The sequence below is a fragment of the Pelobates fuscus genome, chromosome 5 (assembly GCF_036172605.1).
Source record: "Pelobates fuscus isolate aPelFus1 chromosome 5, aPelFus1.pri, whole genome shotgun sequence".
Classification (NCBI taxonomy): domain Eukaryota; kingdom Metazoa; phylum Chordata; class Amphibia; order Anura; family Pelobatidae; genus Pelobates; species Pelobates fuscus.
Window position 1 is genome coordinate 363,555,202 of NC_086321.1, and position 19,278 is coordinate 363,574,479.

General features: G+C 46.0%; 1 protein-coding gene across 1 annotated transcript in view; it reads left to right on the plus strand.

Moving 5' to 3' along the window:
• Positions 1 to 19,278, plus strand: part of B3GNTL1 (UDP-GlcNAc:betaGal beta-1,3-N-acetylglucosaminyltransferase like 1) — a 292,749-nt gene that overhangs the window by 261,556 nt on the left and 11,915 nt on the right. Inside the window, exon 10 of the mRNA XM_063456053.1 lies at positions 15,084 to 15,219. Within this exon, the coding sequence (XP_063312123.1) occupies positions 15,084 to 15,219 (136 nt within the window). The remainder of the gene's footprint in view (positions 1 to 15,083; positions 15,220 to 19,278) is intronic.

The window sequence follows — 19,278 nt, forward strand, 5'->3', positions numbered from 1 at the left end:
AGCCAGTGGCATACAGTGTATTGCTGTAGGTCTCAGCCAGTGGCATACAGTGTATTGCTGTAGGTCTCAGCCAGTGGCATACAGTGTATTTCTGTAGGTCTCAGCCAGTGGCATACAGTGTATTGCTGTAGGTCTCAGCCAGTGGCATACAGTGTATAGCTGTAGGTCTCAGCCAGTGGCATACAGTGTATTGCTGTAGGTCTCAGCCAGTGGCATACAGTGTATAGCTGTAGGTCTCAGCCAGTGGCATACAGTGTATTGCTGTAGGTCTCAGCCAGTGGCATGCAGTGTATTGCTGTAGGTCTCAGCCAATAACATACAGTGTATTGCTGTAGGTCTCAGCCAGTGGCATGCAGTGTATTGCTGTAGGTCTCAGCCAGTGGCATACAGTGTATTGCTGTAGGTCTCAGCCAGTAACATACAGTGTATTGCTGTAGGTCTCAGCCAGTGGCATACAGTGTATTGCTGTAGGTCTCAGCCAGTGGCATACAGTGTATGGCTGTAGGTCTCAGCCAATAACATACAGTGTTTGTGGTATGACTCTACCATCCTCTATAAGTTCATGCTAGATGTTCTCCCAATGTACCATTTTGGTTAGAGGTCACTTCCATATCTTGCAGTTCTGGGTATGTGAACCCGTACCTGCCCACTGGTTCTTGGTATATTGCCACAAATATTGCTCACTTGGTCTTTGCTACCTGACCTTTGTATCTTTACCGAGCTTTAATGCCATTTAAAGTGCTCCTGAGTTTCCTTTTCCAGCATGGAAAAAAATGGCTCCGTATCTAAATGTGGAATCTAACCGTGTGGGCCTCATCTCACTTGTACTTTCCGATATGTCACAACAAAGTTGTTTTGGTTTTTTTTGCTGCGTTTCCAGAGATGCTGAATGATATCTCCATTAAAGAAATGCACACGCTGAGAAATGCTGATTTTGCCGGGTCATTAGCGAGCTGGGCACAGAGAGGCACGCTTGTCAGTTCGTAACAAGTAGCTTGTAGATCTGTTTCTGTACAGGTTGCAGAGAGATTTGGAGGAAGATAATCCTGAAAATTGTTTTGCAACATCAAACATGTTAGAACGTAGCCTCGCAAACCGGAGACGATTGCGAACAGCCCTTAACCTTGATGGACGTTTTAAGTGTGAGAGAAGTTTGCTGGGGGGTATTTCACATGGTGTAAGATTGTGTACCACGCCATACAAATCAGCATCCCTTATCTATCCGAATTATCTTTGCCAAGAGGCAAAGGTGTGGGGCAGTTCAGCACATTTTCAGCAGGGAAGACACATTACACCAAGTGATCTATAAATAACAGGGCTCCTCCTTTCAAATATAAATTTAGCATAAACATATAACTGCTGCTGGCGAACGCACACATTATTTGTTTGCTCTACCCAATCCTGTTTTTGCATTATTGTTTTTTTAAGCAATATTTATTGTTGATGTTCCGTCTCCGTGTCCTCTGCTTGGTGCCTCTCTCGATCCGTTCCACGTGGCAGTCTTACTGCCATGTTTGTAGTCAGGGAGATCCCAATTACACTCACTGATTCGTCGATGACTTCTACCTGCTGGATGGGGCTTCCATCTTAATATTACGCTTTCTACGTCCACAAGGAGCAGTGGAGAAAACAAGTTCATTAATGGATTGGAGATATTTCTTTCCCTCGTGAAGGGAGACTTTATATCGGGTGAGATGGCGGTCATTTTAGAGGGACAAGAAGTGTAACAAGTGTCTTAAAGGCTCGGAACAATCTCATCAGGTAGCTTTTCAACAGGTGACCTGAAGCCTGCCTGCAACTACAGCATAGGACAATTTCGGGTGCTGAACTTTGGATTCCAGAAAGAAAATGTTAATATTCTTTTTTTTTTTATTATTATGATGGACCAAGGACCTCATGGTCTTGGTTGACTCTGTGCAAAAGTTTGTGTAAATGAATGTGTGGTAACTCATACAAACCTGCAACGTGTTTGTTTAGGTAAATTAGAGAACTGAGATGATACAATATTAATAATAGATTCTAAGCTTCTATAAACACCGATGATGTCTCTTCTTCAGGCTTGTTATAGAGTTAATATGTTTCATTTAATCATGGTTGCACAACTTGCATGTATGTGTTGTCCTATTCAAACAATGTATTGTGTATTATTTAAAAACTTTCATAAACCTTTGATTTGTTCATTCCCCTGGCACAGCAATGGTTAAAATGTTCGAGTGAGTTCATTCAGAGTATAATAACTATTCTACAAATTAAGACATTCCGTGAGGAAACCTGGGAGTCTTGGTGTGGGAATGAGCTGTTTTGATGAGGTGGTTAGCTTTTTCAACCTGTTGTGCCGGTAATTGTTTATCTCTGCACGGGGTGCTTATGCAATCCGTCTGAGAGAACAATGTTCAATGAAAAATAAGGCGGGAAAGCAATATTGTCTGAGCCTGTTATACAAGTTCAAGGTCAGAGAGCAAAGTACAAGGTCGCAATAAGGGAAAACAGAAATACGCTCAAACACAAAGATGACACATCTAAGGTCTGAGAGTGGGACAGGGTCAAATACAGAAACATGATAAAGCTCAAAAACCATGACAAGTTAACACACGAGGCATGATCATGGTCAAACGAAAAGACAAGAGAGAGCAAAACAAGTGCCAAGAAAGACACAGCCAGATTAGTAGAAGCCCAGGTCGCACATCAGAGCGTGGGACACAGTCAAGTAAAGAGAGTGACAAAGTTACACAGAGAAACATAGTGAATGTTGCACAGAGACGGAACATACAGAGACACAGACAAGATCACACAGAGAACCAAGCACACATAAACATAGTGAATGTTGCACAGAGACAAAAGAACATACAGAGACACAGAAAAGGTCACACAGATACCCAGTGGGTTATTTACTAAACAGTTGGGTGCAAAATAAATCTGAAACTGGCAAGTCGGTCGATACCACCGTAAATCTATATGTCCACCTTTGGCACCTAAAGATCCTGTTTCACTATGTGCTTAGTAGAGCTGCTATAGATAGATATACAGGAGATTGAGACCGGGATGTGATGATAGCATTGGAATATCAATGGACCTTTGGGAGTTAAGGTGCAATCATCAATTTTACAAATGTTTAATGTAGAGATCAGCATCACTGGGTACCAGAGAGTGTGTTTTATTAAGTACTTACCTGCACAGAATGCCCTACTTCATCGAAAATCACTTTTAATAGTTGCAGATATAGCAGGGGATTTAGCAGACCGCTATTCCAGGCATGTTGTGGAGCTATCTGTCCTGTTCCTTGACTGGGGATATTGTTTGTAAACACTCGTTATTTCCCCTTGTTTCTGCATTTGAATGTGTTAGAGTGCAAGCAATAAAGTACCAGTCTCCGGAGAGTCATTTGGCAGTAATTAAACCAAAAATGAACGGAAGTGAATTGTGTTCTCTTAACTGGCACACTGTAGATGTTAATTTGTTATGTATAATTAGCAGTATTGATGTGCTAAATTAACTTAATCCTGTAATAAGTATATTAATAAATATTTGTACAGCTCATTTCGAATTTTAGCATCACTTCCCTCTGTCATTATTATGTATAGACAGCTGTGCATGTGTGTGTCTGTGTAGATAGATAGATAAATAGACAAAATAAATAAAAAATAACTGTTTAGTAGATATACCCAAAATGAAAACTTGCATGCATTTAATTATGTATTTTTTCATTGGAGTTATATCTAAAAATCAGCTTGCAAAACCTGCAGGTCTCTTGTCTGCTGCCTTTGGAAGCCCTCACCTTCTAACCCCGCCCAGACTTTTTGTGGCTGTCCAATCACAGACTTCCCAATGCAGCTCAATGAGCAGTCTTTGTAAGTGAGGTGCTCTAGGCAATTGCTGCCTCTTGAGTTCAGCTGCATTGAGCTAACCAAACCAGGAAGTAACATTACCTGTTGTCTGATTGAAAGCCAAGTGGGTGTAACCAGGTTAATTTATAAAAGTTTCAATTTCTATTGAAATCTGCACTTTTTGCAAAATAAAAAAAAGAGGACACACTCTTCACACATAAAGCTTCTCAGCAAAATAAATTTGTTTATGGGTCTGGAGTGACCCGTTAATGCAGACAATTTGAGCTACATTTATTACATCGTCAAGCAAACCTGCGTAAAATGATCAAAGTTTTAGTCCTAATTCAGACTTTTATCAAGACAACCCCTGTGTTACCTTTTCCTCCATGTGTAACTTTCCCATATAAAGACCCATTGATCACTCTGTACCTGTCTTGTGGTATTAACCACCTGCCTGCCACAGAGGGCCAAGCAGGTAACTGCAGGTCTCGATCGCTAACTTATGTTTTACACGGTTCCCAGGGAACAATTCTCACACTATATCAATTGCTCTAAGGCTCTTCTGTAAACTTCCTGTCAAGGAAGTAGCAAACTCCTACCGCACCTGTCCTGGCTCCTGCTCTGAGAAAATCATGTGAATGAGCCCCCCCGGCGCTACCGTGTCTGGATCTACAGGTATTCTCCCTTGATTTGCCCCCAGGATAGTTGGATTGGAAAGTGAGTGTCCTTGGCTCAGTTCTTGCTAACAGAGGAGATGAGGCATGCTCTGTGCACTTGACAGGAGGGCCGCGATGCGCTCGTTAATTGTTTTGTTAATTACACTATTAAAATTAAAGGGCTGCTGTAACCGGGAACTTTGGGTTTCATTTTTACTACATTACAGCAGCCAAGTCCTCCAGTTTTACCGACTCCACTGTATTTATTGCTATTAATGCAACAGACAACTTAAAGAATCACACTTTTTTTTTTAAATACTACATGTTTAAATGGTTGAATTAGACTCTTGCACCTGTGCACAAAATTGCAAAGCAAGATCCAGTTTTATGAAAAAAAAGGATGAGTGCCTAGTGGCCCCTGTTTGAGCTGTAAGAACCTTACAATGCAAACAATTTAGGCACCAGGTAAATGAGCAAGAATATTGTCCTGAGGGATCCTGAGTAGTGACAACTGGTTCAGGCTCAGTCTAATTGTCTGTTGAATAATACTTAGCGGTGAGGTCAATTAGAACAGGTAAGAGTGAAATGTCAAACTAGCCATAACAGAAAGTCCATCTCAATGGCTACATACAGGAATTCCTGCCATGTGCTTCTGGGCTGGTGGCACTGTTCCTTGTGTTGTTGGCACAGCGGGATTTAAAGGGGAACGGTCACGTCCCAGGATTTATAATATTCTGTTGACTTATCCAATTTATTTAGCAATTATTTTTTGGTGAGGTCTGAAAATTAAATTAAAGGGCTACTCCAACCTTTTTTTTTTATAAAACTAATATTTATCTTTACAATGCCCTACTGGGCACTATTAGTGTGTCTGCCCCTTTTCTTTAAGTAAAATACTCTGTAAAATAACGATAAAACTTATCGAGAATCCAGAGCCTTCCTTGGCAAATCAAATGCTTCTCATGGATTGGATCAATCTCCAGGTTTGGAGTGTATGCGCACGCTTTGATCCAGGGAGGAAGGGGAATATTAAAATAAAAAGGAATAACTCACATTGCATGGAGGTGGGAGGAAGGGTGTCATTTTTGTATAAATGTAAACGGACATGCTTGGCGCTATACCACCCTTCTGTTAAATTTTAAAAATGCAAAAATGAGAGCATCACGTAAAAAAAGGGTTAACACAAGTTAGTTATGTTTTTCAACATTTTATTCGGCGGTGTAATTCCCCGAGAAGTGTCAGTTCTTCTTCAAGCTGTTACGTCAACCTTTTTGGGGGGGTGGGGGGGAGTTCCCGAAGAATAACAATGTGCACATTTTTTTAGTGTTTAGGATATTGGGAAAATCTTGCACAATGCCTTTTAATTGTTAGTGAATGGAGCATGCAGTCTCTCGGGTTCCCATCCATCACTTATAGTCAAAGTTCATTAACATTTACGTAGTCACAGGAGCTGCTGAATTCCTGAACTCGAACTCAGAAAGAAAGTGCGTGTTCAGTTAAAGCAAACATTAGCGGTAGCATTACGTTAGTATTATCATATCTGATCTTTACTGACACATTAATGGTGCTGGTGCTGATAAGCCCTTAAAAATGTAGACCTTTTTTTTATATATAAAATATTTTACCAGGAAGGTCAGATCAGATCCCGGCATTCCGATACATTTCGACACCACCTACCATAGCCAGATTGGTGAAGAAGGGACCTATACCATGCGTTAAACACTTAGGCTTCGATGATCACTATCCTGCAGAGAAGGAGTTCTCAACAAATTAACAGGACTGCCAAAACGTTAGGGATTTAGCGGATTAAAGGACTTGGAAACATGTTTCTAATAAATAATGAACATCCCAAAATATTTTTCATGTGAGCAGACCTATTTATCTCTGCTACCAAGACCTACCCTGAATTATGATGTGCATAAACCTCGTCTGAGCAGGGTCCTCATCTACGTATTGTTCCTGTGTCATGTGTAATTGTGTCATTTATTGTTACATTTCCCCCATTATAATATTGTAAAGCGCTGCGGAATAAGTTGGCGCTATAGACATGTTAATAATAATAAACAATACGTGTTACACAACACAGGCATGAAAAGCAGAAAATCGTATTGGTTGGTTTTGTAGGACTATATGTTTAAATTATTGTAAAATAAGCTCATTTTAATGAGATATGGCCATTGTTGTTCTTTTTTAACTGCTGATGAGAATTACTTTTTCTCCGAACCATCTCTTGTTCTTTGAGCGATTCTATTATCCATCCTGGTAAAATATTTTATAAGTAAATTATAAAATGTGACATTTGTTCCTTGGTGGTGTAATAATGTAATACACCCAGCTCAGCTTTGTGGAATCAACGAAAGTATCTGTCGGTGAGGGCCGTTTTTTCTGAATGTTTGGCTTTGCTGATGTTGACACTGCACAGGTTAAAATTGTGGAAAAAAGCAAAAACTGCTGATTCAACCCCAAGCGTATTGTCTGGAAGAGCAGGTCATGCTATGTAACCTCTGCTTGTACTCCCTGAGGAGGCGCTCTGAATGTGCATGTCAGATATATGGATAAAACCCAACAATGCCCTCCGGGGGCTGTTATTACAGGCATTTAATAAAACGTTTATGATTCTCTGTGGGAGAAAACCTTTAGTAGCAGTTTATTAATAAAATGGAAATTTAAATGCTGACGTGTGATAAGTCAAATAATACATTCTGCAATGAAGAACAGATATTATTATTATTTTATTATTAATATAGCGCCATCAGATTCCATAGCGCTGTACAATGGATATAATGTATCTCTGAAACCCTGCAAATCCTGGGAATGCCATGATATTTTAAAACAAACACACAATAAACTTCTCGGAGAGATGGGAAGGGTTAAAACTTTAGGATACGTGATTATCTAATTACAGTAATTAATGCCGCTTTATCAAATACAAAATAGATTTTCTAAAAATGTACCACAACAGGCAAGGAACCTGCTGTTAGATACAATTGTAGATTATGCTAGCTTTAGTGTACCTATAATCTTAATTTTATTAATGACAGGAGGCGAATATTTGCTAAAGTCTCTCTTTACTAGAACTCCACAGCAGTAAAAAACACAGAGAGTTAAACAACCAATCAGAAAATAGTAAGGAGACCATATAACTCCCTTCCCAGCATTCCATTTCCTCTTTCTAACTGCAACAACAAATAAAGTAAGGAAAAGCATAACACAATATAACAGAAGGTCCATCTTGACATAGATAACGATCCATGCAGAAACTGTTCAACCGAAACGAAGACTTGAACTTGACCTCATCTTGATAACCTTAAACTGAAACGAGAGAAAGACAGTCGAAAGGGGTGATTAGCCAATGAAGTGTACGTCTAAAGTCATGTAGCCACCCAACACAATATGTAAGAGCCAACCACCAAGTCTATCGGGCCCGCCCCCGGTTAGAAAATACCGAAATAACCACTATAGAAACTGATCGGTAGAGTAATTCTTTATTCAACAAACATACAATAACCAAGAAAAAACCAAGGGTCGGGAAAAGGAAAAGGGTGGGAAATATTCGCCTCCTGTCATTAATAAAATTAAGATTATAGGTACACTAAAGCTAGCATAATCTACAATTTTATAACATGACAGGAGGCTTCATATTTGCTGTTTTAACGCTCATTCAGAAGAACCAACGATGCATGTTCCGCCGGTCTGAAGTAGAATCTCCGGAAGGTGTCCTCTCGAGACCAGTCTGCTGAACGTAGAATCTCGGAAAGAGAAGCACCTGCCATCAGTGCTCCAGATGCTGCCGCACCTCTGACTGAGTGAGCACCGAACGACGAATCCACACCGGCCAAGGACAGGAGCCATCTGATCCAGCGAGCCAGGGTAACGGTCGAAACCGGTTTATGAGGGCGAACGTAGGAGATCAACAGCTGTCCTGATTGAGAGGGTCGAAGCGGCTTGGTAACAGCCACATAACGAGACAGGGTAGAAACTACACAGAGCCTAGGGGCTTCTCGAAAAAATGGGTAGAAGACTGTAGAAGAGTCAGATTTGGTACGCCTTGTAATAGAAAAGGTCACCCCATCCGGGGAAAAGGAGAAGGCGTTAACATCGAAAGCCCTAACGTCGGAGACCCGACGAAAAGACACCAAACATAACAGAAGCGCAAATTTGGCCGACAGTTGTCGTAGAGGAAGATCCTGATTTTCCGGCCAAGACTAAATGAAATCCAAGACCCGATGAACGTCCCAGAGCGATGTATATTTAGGAGCCGGGGGACGCGACAGTCTGATCCCTCTCAACAGCCTACAAACCAAAGGATCCTGTCCAATCGGCGTCCCTAGGAGAGGGACGTGAGCCGCCGAGATGGCCGACCTGGCCACGTTCACTGAGCGATAAGATTTACCCTGGACAAACAGGTGTGAAAGGAAATTCAGAACGCTGGGGACAGGTGCTGTAAAGGGATCGACACCCCGTTCCACGCACCAGCGACACCAAACGTTCCAGGCGGACAAATAACATCTTCTCGTGCCTGGGGCCCACGAGTCCCATAGGAGGTCCCTAGCCGATTCCGATAGGTCCTCGACCCTCCAGGAGCCCCGGAAAGAGTCCAAGCCACCAAACGGAGATGGCCCTCCAGAACGAGGGGGTGATGGTTGCCTCGAGTGTCTGACAGGAGTGTCGGTAGTGCCGGGAGAAGGAGCGGATGTTGACAAGACAGCTCCAACAGTTCTGGGAACCAGGCCTGGCCCTGCCACAGAGGTGCCAGCAATACTAACGACACTCGTTGACGTCGTAGCTGAAGTAGTACCCTGGGTATCATAGTGAAGGGCGGAAAAGCATAGGCTCCCTGTGACGGCCAGTCTTGAAGGAAGGCGTCCACCGCCGTGCACGTCGGGTCCGGGAGCCAGCTGAAGTACCTCGGGACCTGGAAGTTCGTTCTGGATGCGAACAGGTCCACCGTGAAAGGGCCCCTCCGTCGCGCCACCTCGAGGAAGACTTGCCGATGCAGACGCCAGTCGCTGGCATCTCTCCAGTGTCTGGAGAACCAGTCTGCCGTCAGGTTCGATACTCCTGGAAGATACTCCGCCTGGAGGGTGATATTGCGCTGAAGGCAAAAGTTGTATATCTCCTTCGTGACTTCCGTCAGAGCTTGAGAACGTGCCCCCCCAGGCGGTTGATATACTGCACCGCCGAGATATTGTCCATCCTCAGGAGAATGCAGCAATCCGACAGGTGGCCCGCAAGGCTGCATATAGCAAACGACCCCGCGATCATCTCCAGGCAGTTGATGTGATATCCTGCCTCCGTGTCCGACCAGGGGCCTCCTGTGGAGGCAGTCGCACAGGTCGCACCCCAGCCCCACAAGCTCGCGTCCGACTCTAGGACAAAGTCTGGGGTCGGCCCGAAAATCGCCTTGCCGTTCCAGGCCGACATGTGTAACAGCCACCACCGGAGCTCGGTCTTGACTTCCTGAGTGAGGGATATTCGTTGGTCGTAAGAGGGCGTCCGGCGTAGGAAGCGCGCCTTCAGGCACTGCATGGCCCTGTAGTGAAGGGGGCCCGGGTAAATGGCTTGGATAGAGGCGGACAGGAGACCCACTATTCGCGCCAGAACCCTGAGAGGAATCGTGACCTGGCGTAGAATCCTTTGAATCTCTTTCCGAATGGCCGTGATCTTCGTCTGGGGAAGTCGTAGGATGCACTGAACCGCATCGATCTCGAAACCCAGAAACTGAACCACCTGCGCTGGGAACAGGGCTGACTTCTCCCGGTTGACCACAAATCCCAGGGATTCGAACAAGGAGACCGTGAAGGCCGTCTGAGATTTCAGCCTGGAGGCGTCCTCGCAGAAGAGAAGCAAGTCATCCAGGTATATCAGGCAACGAATGCCCCTGGAACGTAGGCATGCGGTCACCGGTTTCAGCAGCTTGGTGAAACACCACGGAGCCGAGCTGAGGCCGAAGGGAAGGCAGGTGAACTGGCAAGGCCTTCCTTCCCAAACGAAACGTAGAAAACGACGATGCTCCGTCGCCACCGGAACAGACAGGTATGCGTCCTTCAGATCCAGGCGAGTGAACCAATCTCCTTGATGCAAGAGGTCCCGTAGTAGATGGATGCCTTCCATCTTGAAGTGGTGGTAAGAAACGAAGGCGTTGAGACTCCTCAGGTTTATAACCGGTCGGAATTCTCCAGACTTCTTCTTGACCAGAAAAATCGAGCTGAAGAAACCGCCGTCGTCCGGAGCCCACTGAACCGCCCCTTTGTCGAAAAGGGATCGTATCTCGGTGTCCACCAAGGCCTTTGATTCCCTCGACGATACCGGCGTCCGGGGGCGGGATTCCTGAACAGGAGGGGAATGGAAGTCTATGACGTAACCCCGGACCGTTTGGAGGATCCATGCGTCCGAGGAGATGTCTTTCCACCTGTCGAAACAAAAACGTAAACGGCCGGCATGCAAATACCTGTAGTAGTAAACATGTGGTGTCATGTGTCTCACCTGATGGCATCCTGCCCCGACCACGGGCGCGGTTACCTCTGCCGCGGTCCGACCTCCAGGAGGCGAAGGACCCCGGGCGGTAGCTGGGGAAGAAGGATGGAGAGCGGGATCCTCGTTGGCCCGAAGGCCAGAAGCGGCTGGAGGCACGACCCCGCTGCCTACCAGCCCTGCCAAAAACACGTGTAGAGTGGGAACGAAACACCCTCTTTATCGAAGTCTGCGCCCTATTCAGGGTGGTGTAGAGGTTAACATGCCTCTGGAGCTCCTTGATGAAGGGTTCGCCAAATAAAAGGCCCTTGGCTAACGGGCCCAACTCCTTGGAACCCAGCTCCGACAACTTGCCGTCCATGCGCATGAGGACTGCTCTTCTCTGTTCCGTGCACAGGGCCGAGTTGGAGTTGCCCAGCAGGCAAACAGAACGCAATGCCCAATCCCTGATGGCAGTAGCGTCCAGGGGTGAGCCCTGAGTGACGGCCTCGTCCGCCATGGCCAGGATCCGTGACAGCGGTCCGAGCACGTCCAGCACTTTATCCTGTGCGAGGCGGAGGTTGTGCGCGACCCCTTTCTTGGGGTCGTGACCAGTCCGGGTCAAGTAGGTGGAGACCATCGGATCAAATTCCGGTGTAACAGCGACCTTGTCTGGCAAGGTAGGTCTCGGGCATTCAGCCCTCAGCCTCTTTCGAACTGCCCAGTCGAGGGGTCTGCGGACCCAATAGTGAACAAACTGGGCCAGGTGATCAGGCAGAGACCACTCGGGAGACCGGGGGTGCCGGATGTTGCACGGATCAAAGAGGGGCACGCCTGTGGCATCCAGGAACACGTCCTCCCCCAGAGGGGCGCGTAGGTTCTCCGAGGTGGTCTCGTCGGCATCCTGATGGTATGCCCCCTCTTCCGAATCTTCCCCACCCCACCCGCCCTCGTCCTCCGAGGGGGACTGGTCCGCCCGCCATTCATCCAGGACAGACAGAGGCGCGGGAAGGGTGAAATCTTCCTCCTCCTCGGGGAAGTATCTCGGGCGTGCTGGAGAGGAAGCGGACGCCCGCTTAGGTCGCTTAGCAGGAGCCTTGCCCTTCCGGGCAGTATGCTCAGGGCCTGCACCCTTCCAGTAGCGCTTAGGTGCGCGTGCCTGGCTCCTGTCTGGAGAGTCGGGCTCGGACTCGACCAGCATGCGCTGGGCCTCCGGTGCCTCCCTCTCTTGGGGTGGCTGGGGCATAGCGCGTAAGAGCGCTTTTTCTACTGACGCGGCGACGGCCGCATTGATCATAGCCTGCAAGTTCTCTTGGGTCGAAGCGTCCATCTCAGAGCAGCAGCGTGAGCCTGGAGTAAAAATGACAGGTGAGACCCGGTTAATATGAGAACAATGTATGAGTGACAACAGTATGGCCCCAGAGGACCCCCGCATAAACTCCCCACTGAATAATATAGGCCAGCAGCCGATGGGGGTTGAGCACGGTCAGAGCCGGCTTCGTAAGAGGGCACAGGCAGGGGGTCCGAGCGTAAATATAGTCAGGGCTGGCCGGCAAAGGCGCAGGCCCAGCAGGCAGTCTTATGGCACAGACAAGGCAGGCCAATCTTATGGGCACAGATAAAAACAGGCCAATCTTATGGGCACAGACAACGCAGGCCAATCTTATGGGCACAGACAACGCAGGCCAATCTTATGGGCACAGACAAAGCAGGCCAATCTTATGGGCACAGACAAAGCAGGCCAATCTTATGGGCACAGACAAAGCAGGCCAATCTTATGGGCACAGGCAAGGCAGGCCAATCTTATGGGCACAGACTCCGCAGGCCAGTATAATGGGCACAGACACAGCAGGCCAGTATAACGGGCACAGACACAGCAGGCCAGAATATGCACGGTGTCAGCAGGTGTCAGTACAGTCACATGTGCACTAGAAGCAACTGGGTACGTGCTCTCAAATATTAGTGTAGGATGAAATATACCCTGTAATATACCATGTAAATAAAAATAGTGCATACACCTTTAAGGGACACTGAACGCCCTTTACCTGGAGGTGTTAACAGTACCTCAAAATAAAAGCTACCTGAGCAGGGCCAAAGAAGGGGAGCCTGCATACACCAATGGGCTAAAACTGACCAAGGAGGGGAAGAGAGGGGGTTTCCAGACCCCACACAGGCCTGCAGCCGCGGCCTGTGTGAGTGGGAGCCCCCCCGCGCTGGCAGAGAAGCAGGGAGCCTGGCGCCGAGAATCAAACGGGCGGGGGAGGGGGCGAGAGCAAGAGCTCCCTTCTCCGCCCGGCGGACACACGCGGTCCGCGGATCGGGGCGGCCGCGAGGTGCGGCCACGTGGTGAAAGTTCTGGTCGGCGGGAGAGCGCTCAGAAACGAGCGCCCCGCGACCGGAGCTGAGGGGAAAAAACCTCACGGACCGCTGGAGACGTACTCCGCGGTCCCGGTGCTCGGGGGGATCGGAGGAGGCAGAACGGGCCAGCCTCCAGAAACCCCCGAGCAGGGAAAAAGTGTGACAGCCAAAGGGAGGGAAGAAAAGGGGACAGAGAGAAAAACGGGAATAGAGATCCCCAGAGGGATATAACCCGGAATGAAAGGGAGTCCCCAGATCTTAAATGTACAGAAGAGTAAAATGCATAAATAACGTAAAATACATCAAATACATAAACCCACAAAAAGGTATATGAAGTATGAAGAATAATAAACCCAAAGCCACCAACTAAAAAGCAGGAGGCAGTGGTACTCTGACCTGTTACTGATGCGGAGCAGTAAAGAAAGAGGAAATGGAATGCTGGGAAGGGAGTTATATGGTCTCCTTACTATTTTCTGATTGGTTGTTTAACTCTCTGTGTTTTTTACTGCTGTGGAGTTCTAGTAAAGAGAGACTTAAGCAAATATGAAGCCTCCTGTCATGTTATAAAATTCCCGGACAGGAGAGGACATTAGGAGTTTTAGTTAAAACGAAGTGAAGGTAATGCCATCTCCACAAATGAATGACTTTCACATCACGCACAGCGACAGCATTGATTGCGTTAATATCACACAAATAACGACTTTTGGAGCAGTAAACAAAATAAAATAAATTCTGAGTCTCCTGTTGAGACAGATGACTTGTTTTTACACGTTACTTGATTTGGGGACCTGCACATCCTAAAGTGTATTTGCTGATAAAATTGTACACAAAATAAAAAAGCCATTTACAAAAAAAAAAAAAAAAATCTAAGATCTGGCTGTTAATTAAGGTACATTAACTCTTTGGTGTGTTTTTTGTATCTTTCTTTGCACCTTTTAATCCAGCCACGTATTTTGTATCCGCGGAATGGTTCCAAAAGTAAGACCAGTCGCAATATGGGCATAAAGGTATGGGATGTAGCAATATGTGTACGTTATCTTCACCAGGAGAGATTGGTAACTTTAATCCAGGATTGATAAGGAAGTGTAGGCATGGCCCTCTCAGACATACCTCTCTCTGGTAGCATAGAGTAAGGGGCCCCATTTCTACCCAATAGGTGTATCTTCCACAAAGTTCCCATCTCTGCCTCTTTCCACCGACTGTTTCTAAGGAATCTGAGGTCACCGTTTGTATTATTTGGATTTGTATAAATTATTTGGTAGGATTCATTTCCACCAGGCAGACACAAAATACTGTTTTATTGAGCTTTCTGGAGACAACGCTCCCACGCAGGAGCAATCCTGCTAACCTTCAAGGTTTGTACAGACATAATCTCCCCCTCAGTCATTTCCTCTCCACCTCCCATCCTCCAGATTAACAGGTCCACATGCAATTAATTAGACTTATTGCTATAGTTATAGGCAAACAAGATTTACACGGGTTTATAGAAGTTTTATTTTAAGACATAGATCCCCCAAACAAAGTAATCCTCACATTATTTTTGTAGGGGTCAAAACACAGACCTCTAGCTGTTGTAAGAAAAGGGCTGATGGAGCTTTGTAGGGGGTTGTAGATCTGCAAAAGTTGGTCGTCTACCTTTTGGGCACCTGTGCATTTAATGAGTGAATCTATATTGTACTAAATTTGACCTCACGCCCCACAGGCTGGTTGGTGGCTATTAATCCATAGATCTAACTATCTGATCTACGTCACTGGCTAATCAGAGTGTAATTATTTGGTCTTTCATTCCTAGAGAGACAATATGGAAGCACCGGGTAAATTTCCTTGAAGAGCGCGTCCTGCGGCACTGGGCATCATTCACCATTTGGAACGCAGGAAAACAGGGCAGAAAACTGTATCGCAGCCTGGCACCCAGTACCCGGAACAAGGTAAGCAGCTGATCGATCCTTTCTGTATTACACCATAGGAGTTGTTTGGTTCTGTATGCGAACTTAGAATGGCATCATCCATGTTTTTTTATTACTTGGCAGAGCTCATATTCTTATTGAAACTCAGGATTTCTCTATTATAACCATCATTATCTTTCTGTTTTCTCAATTAATCTTCACTTTCACATCGAATAATTGACTTTAAAAATGTTGACTATAGAACGTCAAGTAAGCCACTTCCTACAGGTAAACTGTATTATTCCACCATTTGTAATGATATTACAATAGGGAGTACAGTAGTGTAGGGATGTAGCAATATAGGGGTGTTTTACCATGGGCCCTAGAGCTGCGACTGGTAACAGAATCAGGTTGTCCAGGGACATCACACCTGCCCCTTCTCTCTGCCGCCAGGGACTTCCATAGTACTCCTTTTGCCCGGATGCTGCCAGATTACCCTTTTGGCCACAAACATGAGCCAGACACTTAATGCAGGGAGGGTGCATGTAAGGCAGGACTGGTAAATATACACCAATCACCTAAAGGAGGCAACAAAACATTTACTGTCAATGCAGTAAGAACACGGGGCAATAGCTCCACAGTACTCAGCAGGGAGCAGCAGTGATCGGGAAAGTGTAGATACCATCCTGTACAATCACATTCACAATAATGTGTTTTAGAATCGGTCGGTGAGGATTTTGGGGACTTTGGATGTAAAGTGTGAATGATGTGATGGTGTGGCTGATTCGGTACCCTGTGCAGACTCTGAAACTGTTGGTCTAAGACATTGATGTTCTTTGATCTCTAACAGTTTATTGAGAATCCCTGTAGTAAAGGATGAAAGGTCCAGTTATGTTACATTTTACACTAAACAGACAGCCTGTCTGCAGCCCCGCAGCCAGATCACTGTGCAGGGTGTTCAATAAGACACTGAGAGATAAAACTCTTAGTTCCCAGTTTATGACCCTCTGCAGGCCGGTGATCAAACAGACCCAACTACTTCTAACACAGTCTTTTCAGATATTTACCAGGTTAGTTCGGGGCCTTTACCAGCTTGTAACCCGAACTCTATTATCAAACTGGGTTACTATGTCCTGTATACACCAGACCTTGGCTTCCTGCTTAGAGTGCGGAGCGTGGCCTCTGACAGTCCGCAGCCTCAAATAAAAATATGTATTTATATATTACATGTTGCAGTCATTAATCAGCTTTTTAAAAATTGTTTTATTCTGACACCCGTGCCGAAACACAATTTAACTTGCGCAAAGACTTCCGTTATACTTTTATACATGTGGCAATTAGGGGTATTAATTGCTGGCCCTGTAGCCATACGTCACCTTGTAGCATGTTTTCTCCCGGGTCTATTGCTATCCTGTGGTTTCGCCATGGGGTACGACAGAGACATTTTTTTGTTCCATGTTTCACTTTTTCCCCCAGATTGTCTCCCATTTCACTGGATTGATTCACCGACTTCACCCGGCTTATTTCTACTGTAGTGGATGCATGGAATAGCCTTCCAGCTGAAGTGGTAGAGTTTAACACAGTGAGGGAGTTTAAGCATGCGTGGGATAGGCATAAGGCTATCCTAGCTATAAGATAAGGCCAGGGACTAATGAGAGTATATAGAAAATTTCCATCACATCCTATGTGTCTATGAATTACGCAATTCCAGGGAATTCTTCTAATCTTCCAGGAAGGATTGACAAGTTAAGGGATGTTAAAGATGTTCGCCATCTCTATTTGTTCTCACAACATCGAGAGGTGCAGAACCCGGAGAGATGTGAGGACGAGATGACGGCTGATTGTGAGCATCTCTCCTCTGTGTTTTCTTTTAATAAATGTACAATTGGCGGGCATATGATAGTAATTATGGACTCAGCAGTCGGACCACACACAGGCCTCTTCCCAACAGAGAATAAAACACAAATCTGGGGACATACCGGGCGCTTTGCTGACTTTACCTCTAACCTGCTGGGGGCTGTTTGTAAGCAGGATCTATTAATTAAACTCTGATGTAAAGAGACCTCTTGACTCCTGTATAACCCTGGCTACTTCTCCAGGGGATTCTGTGTGGGTGTGATGCAGGCCCAACCGTTGTTAAATGATATCCTATCGTTCACTCCCTTTTTCTTCTTTGTCCCTAAGGTGCTCCTGCCCCTCTGCGAAATTAGATTTTCTAACTGCATCTGCATACCATCCTGCAATAACAATTCCGTTTCAGAAGGTGCACCCCTTAAAATCTTCTGATCACCCCAAATCCAGTTTCAGGTGCACCTGAAAACAGGGCCGGACTGGGGATACAAAGCAACCTTGAAAAACAAAAACTATGCCAGCCCCATAAGTCATTGTGCCATATATTGTCGCATGTAATATGTAAGGCTATGTCTTGCCACCCCATATGATTGAGTAATATATATATATATATTGTTTTTTCTAATGTAAAATATTGGTCCTTTCAGAGTAAAACATTTAATTATACAGTAAGCATACTCACATGCAGACACAGACAATCTCACTGGCACACACAAGCTCACTGATACACAGCCTCATAGACAAACAATCTCACTAATATACATAAGCTCATTGACATAAAAACACAAGCTCACTCACTACCAGGCACACACACACATGCAAGCAAGCTCACTCACTAGCAGGTGCACACACACACAGCTTAATGTAGTGGTTCTGGTGTCTATAGCCTGTCCCTGCAGGCTTTTGAATGTAAACACTGACTTTTCAGAGAAAAGGCTTCCTAGTGACACCTCTAGTGACAGACACTCAGACGGTCACTAGAGGCGCTTCCTGTGTCAGTGCGGATTGGCTGAGATCATCTAGCTTGATGATCTCAGTCATAGAGGCAGGGCCAGTCGAGGGGAGACCAGCACGACGTTGAAGAAAAAAAAAAGTGAGTAAAACACTATTTTCAAAAACACACAGACACCACGACTGACACACACACACACCATGACAGACATACACACACCTTGACACACACATATACCATGACAGACACACCATGACACAGACAGACACACACACACACACACCATGATACAGACACACCGTGACACAGACGCACACACACATGACACAGACACACGCCATGACACAGACAGACACACACAAACACACACCATGACACAGAGAAACAGACACACACACACCATGACACAGACACTCACACAGCATGACACAGACAGACACACACTCCATGACACAGACACTCACACACCATGACACAGACAGACACACACACCATGACACAGACACACACACACCATGACACAGACACACACACACCATGACACAGACACACACACACCATGACACAGACACACACACACCATGACACAGACACTCACACACCATGACACAGACACACTCACACACCATGACACAGACAGACACTCACACAGCATTACACAGACAGACACACACACACAGCATGACACAGACACACACACACTCCCACTGACAGACATACTTTGGGTGGGCCCTGTGGGTGGGCAGACAGATATGTGTGCTGGCGGCCGCAGGGAAAGCTCTTCTGGCGGCCGCAGGGAGAACTTGAATGGCGGCCGCTGGGGGAGCAGGCTGTTCTGTCTCTGCTCCTCAGCGCGCAACTTAATGAGACCGGGGCCGGAATATGACGTCATATTCCGGCCCTGGTCTCACTAAGCTGCGCGCGGGGGCGGGGGAGCAGAGACAGAACAGCCTGCTCCCCCAGCGGCCGCCAGAAGAGCTTCCCCTGCGGCCGCCGTTCAAGTTCTCCCTGCGGCCGCAGGTCAACGAAATGTCTCCCCGGCCCCAGGTGGGCCAGTCCAGCCCTGCCTGAAAACTATACTATTACCCGTGCTTTGGCCCATAATCCTCCACCCGTCACCAATTACCGGCTAACCGTTAACATATTTTTTTCTTTGATGCCACTGAGATCCATAGCCATCGATGTTCTCTCTCCCCTTTTGCAAATTATCCATTTACACTGACAGCATGGTTGGCTGCCTTGCTGTCATACAAGTATTAGATTAAAACTCTCGGGCAAGCCTCACTATCTTACTGTGA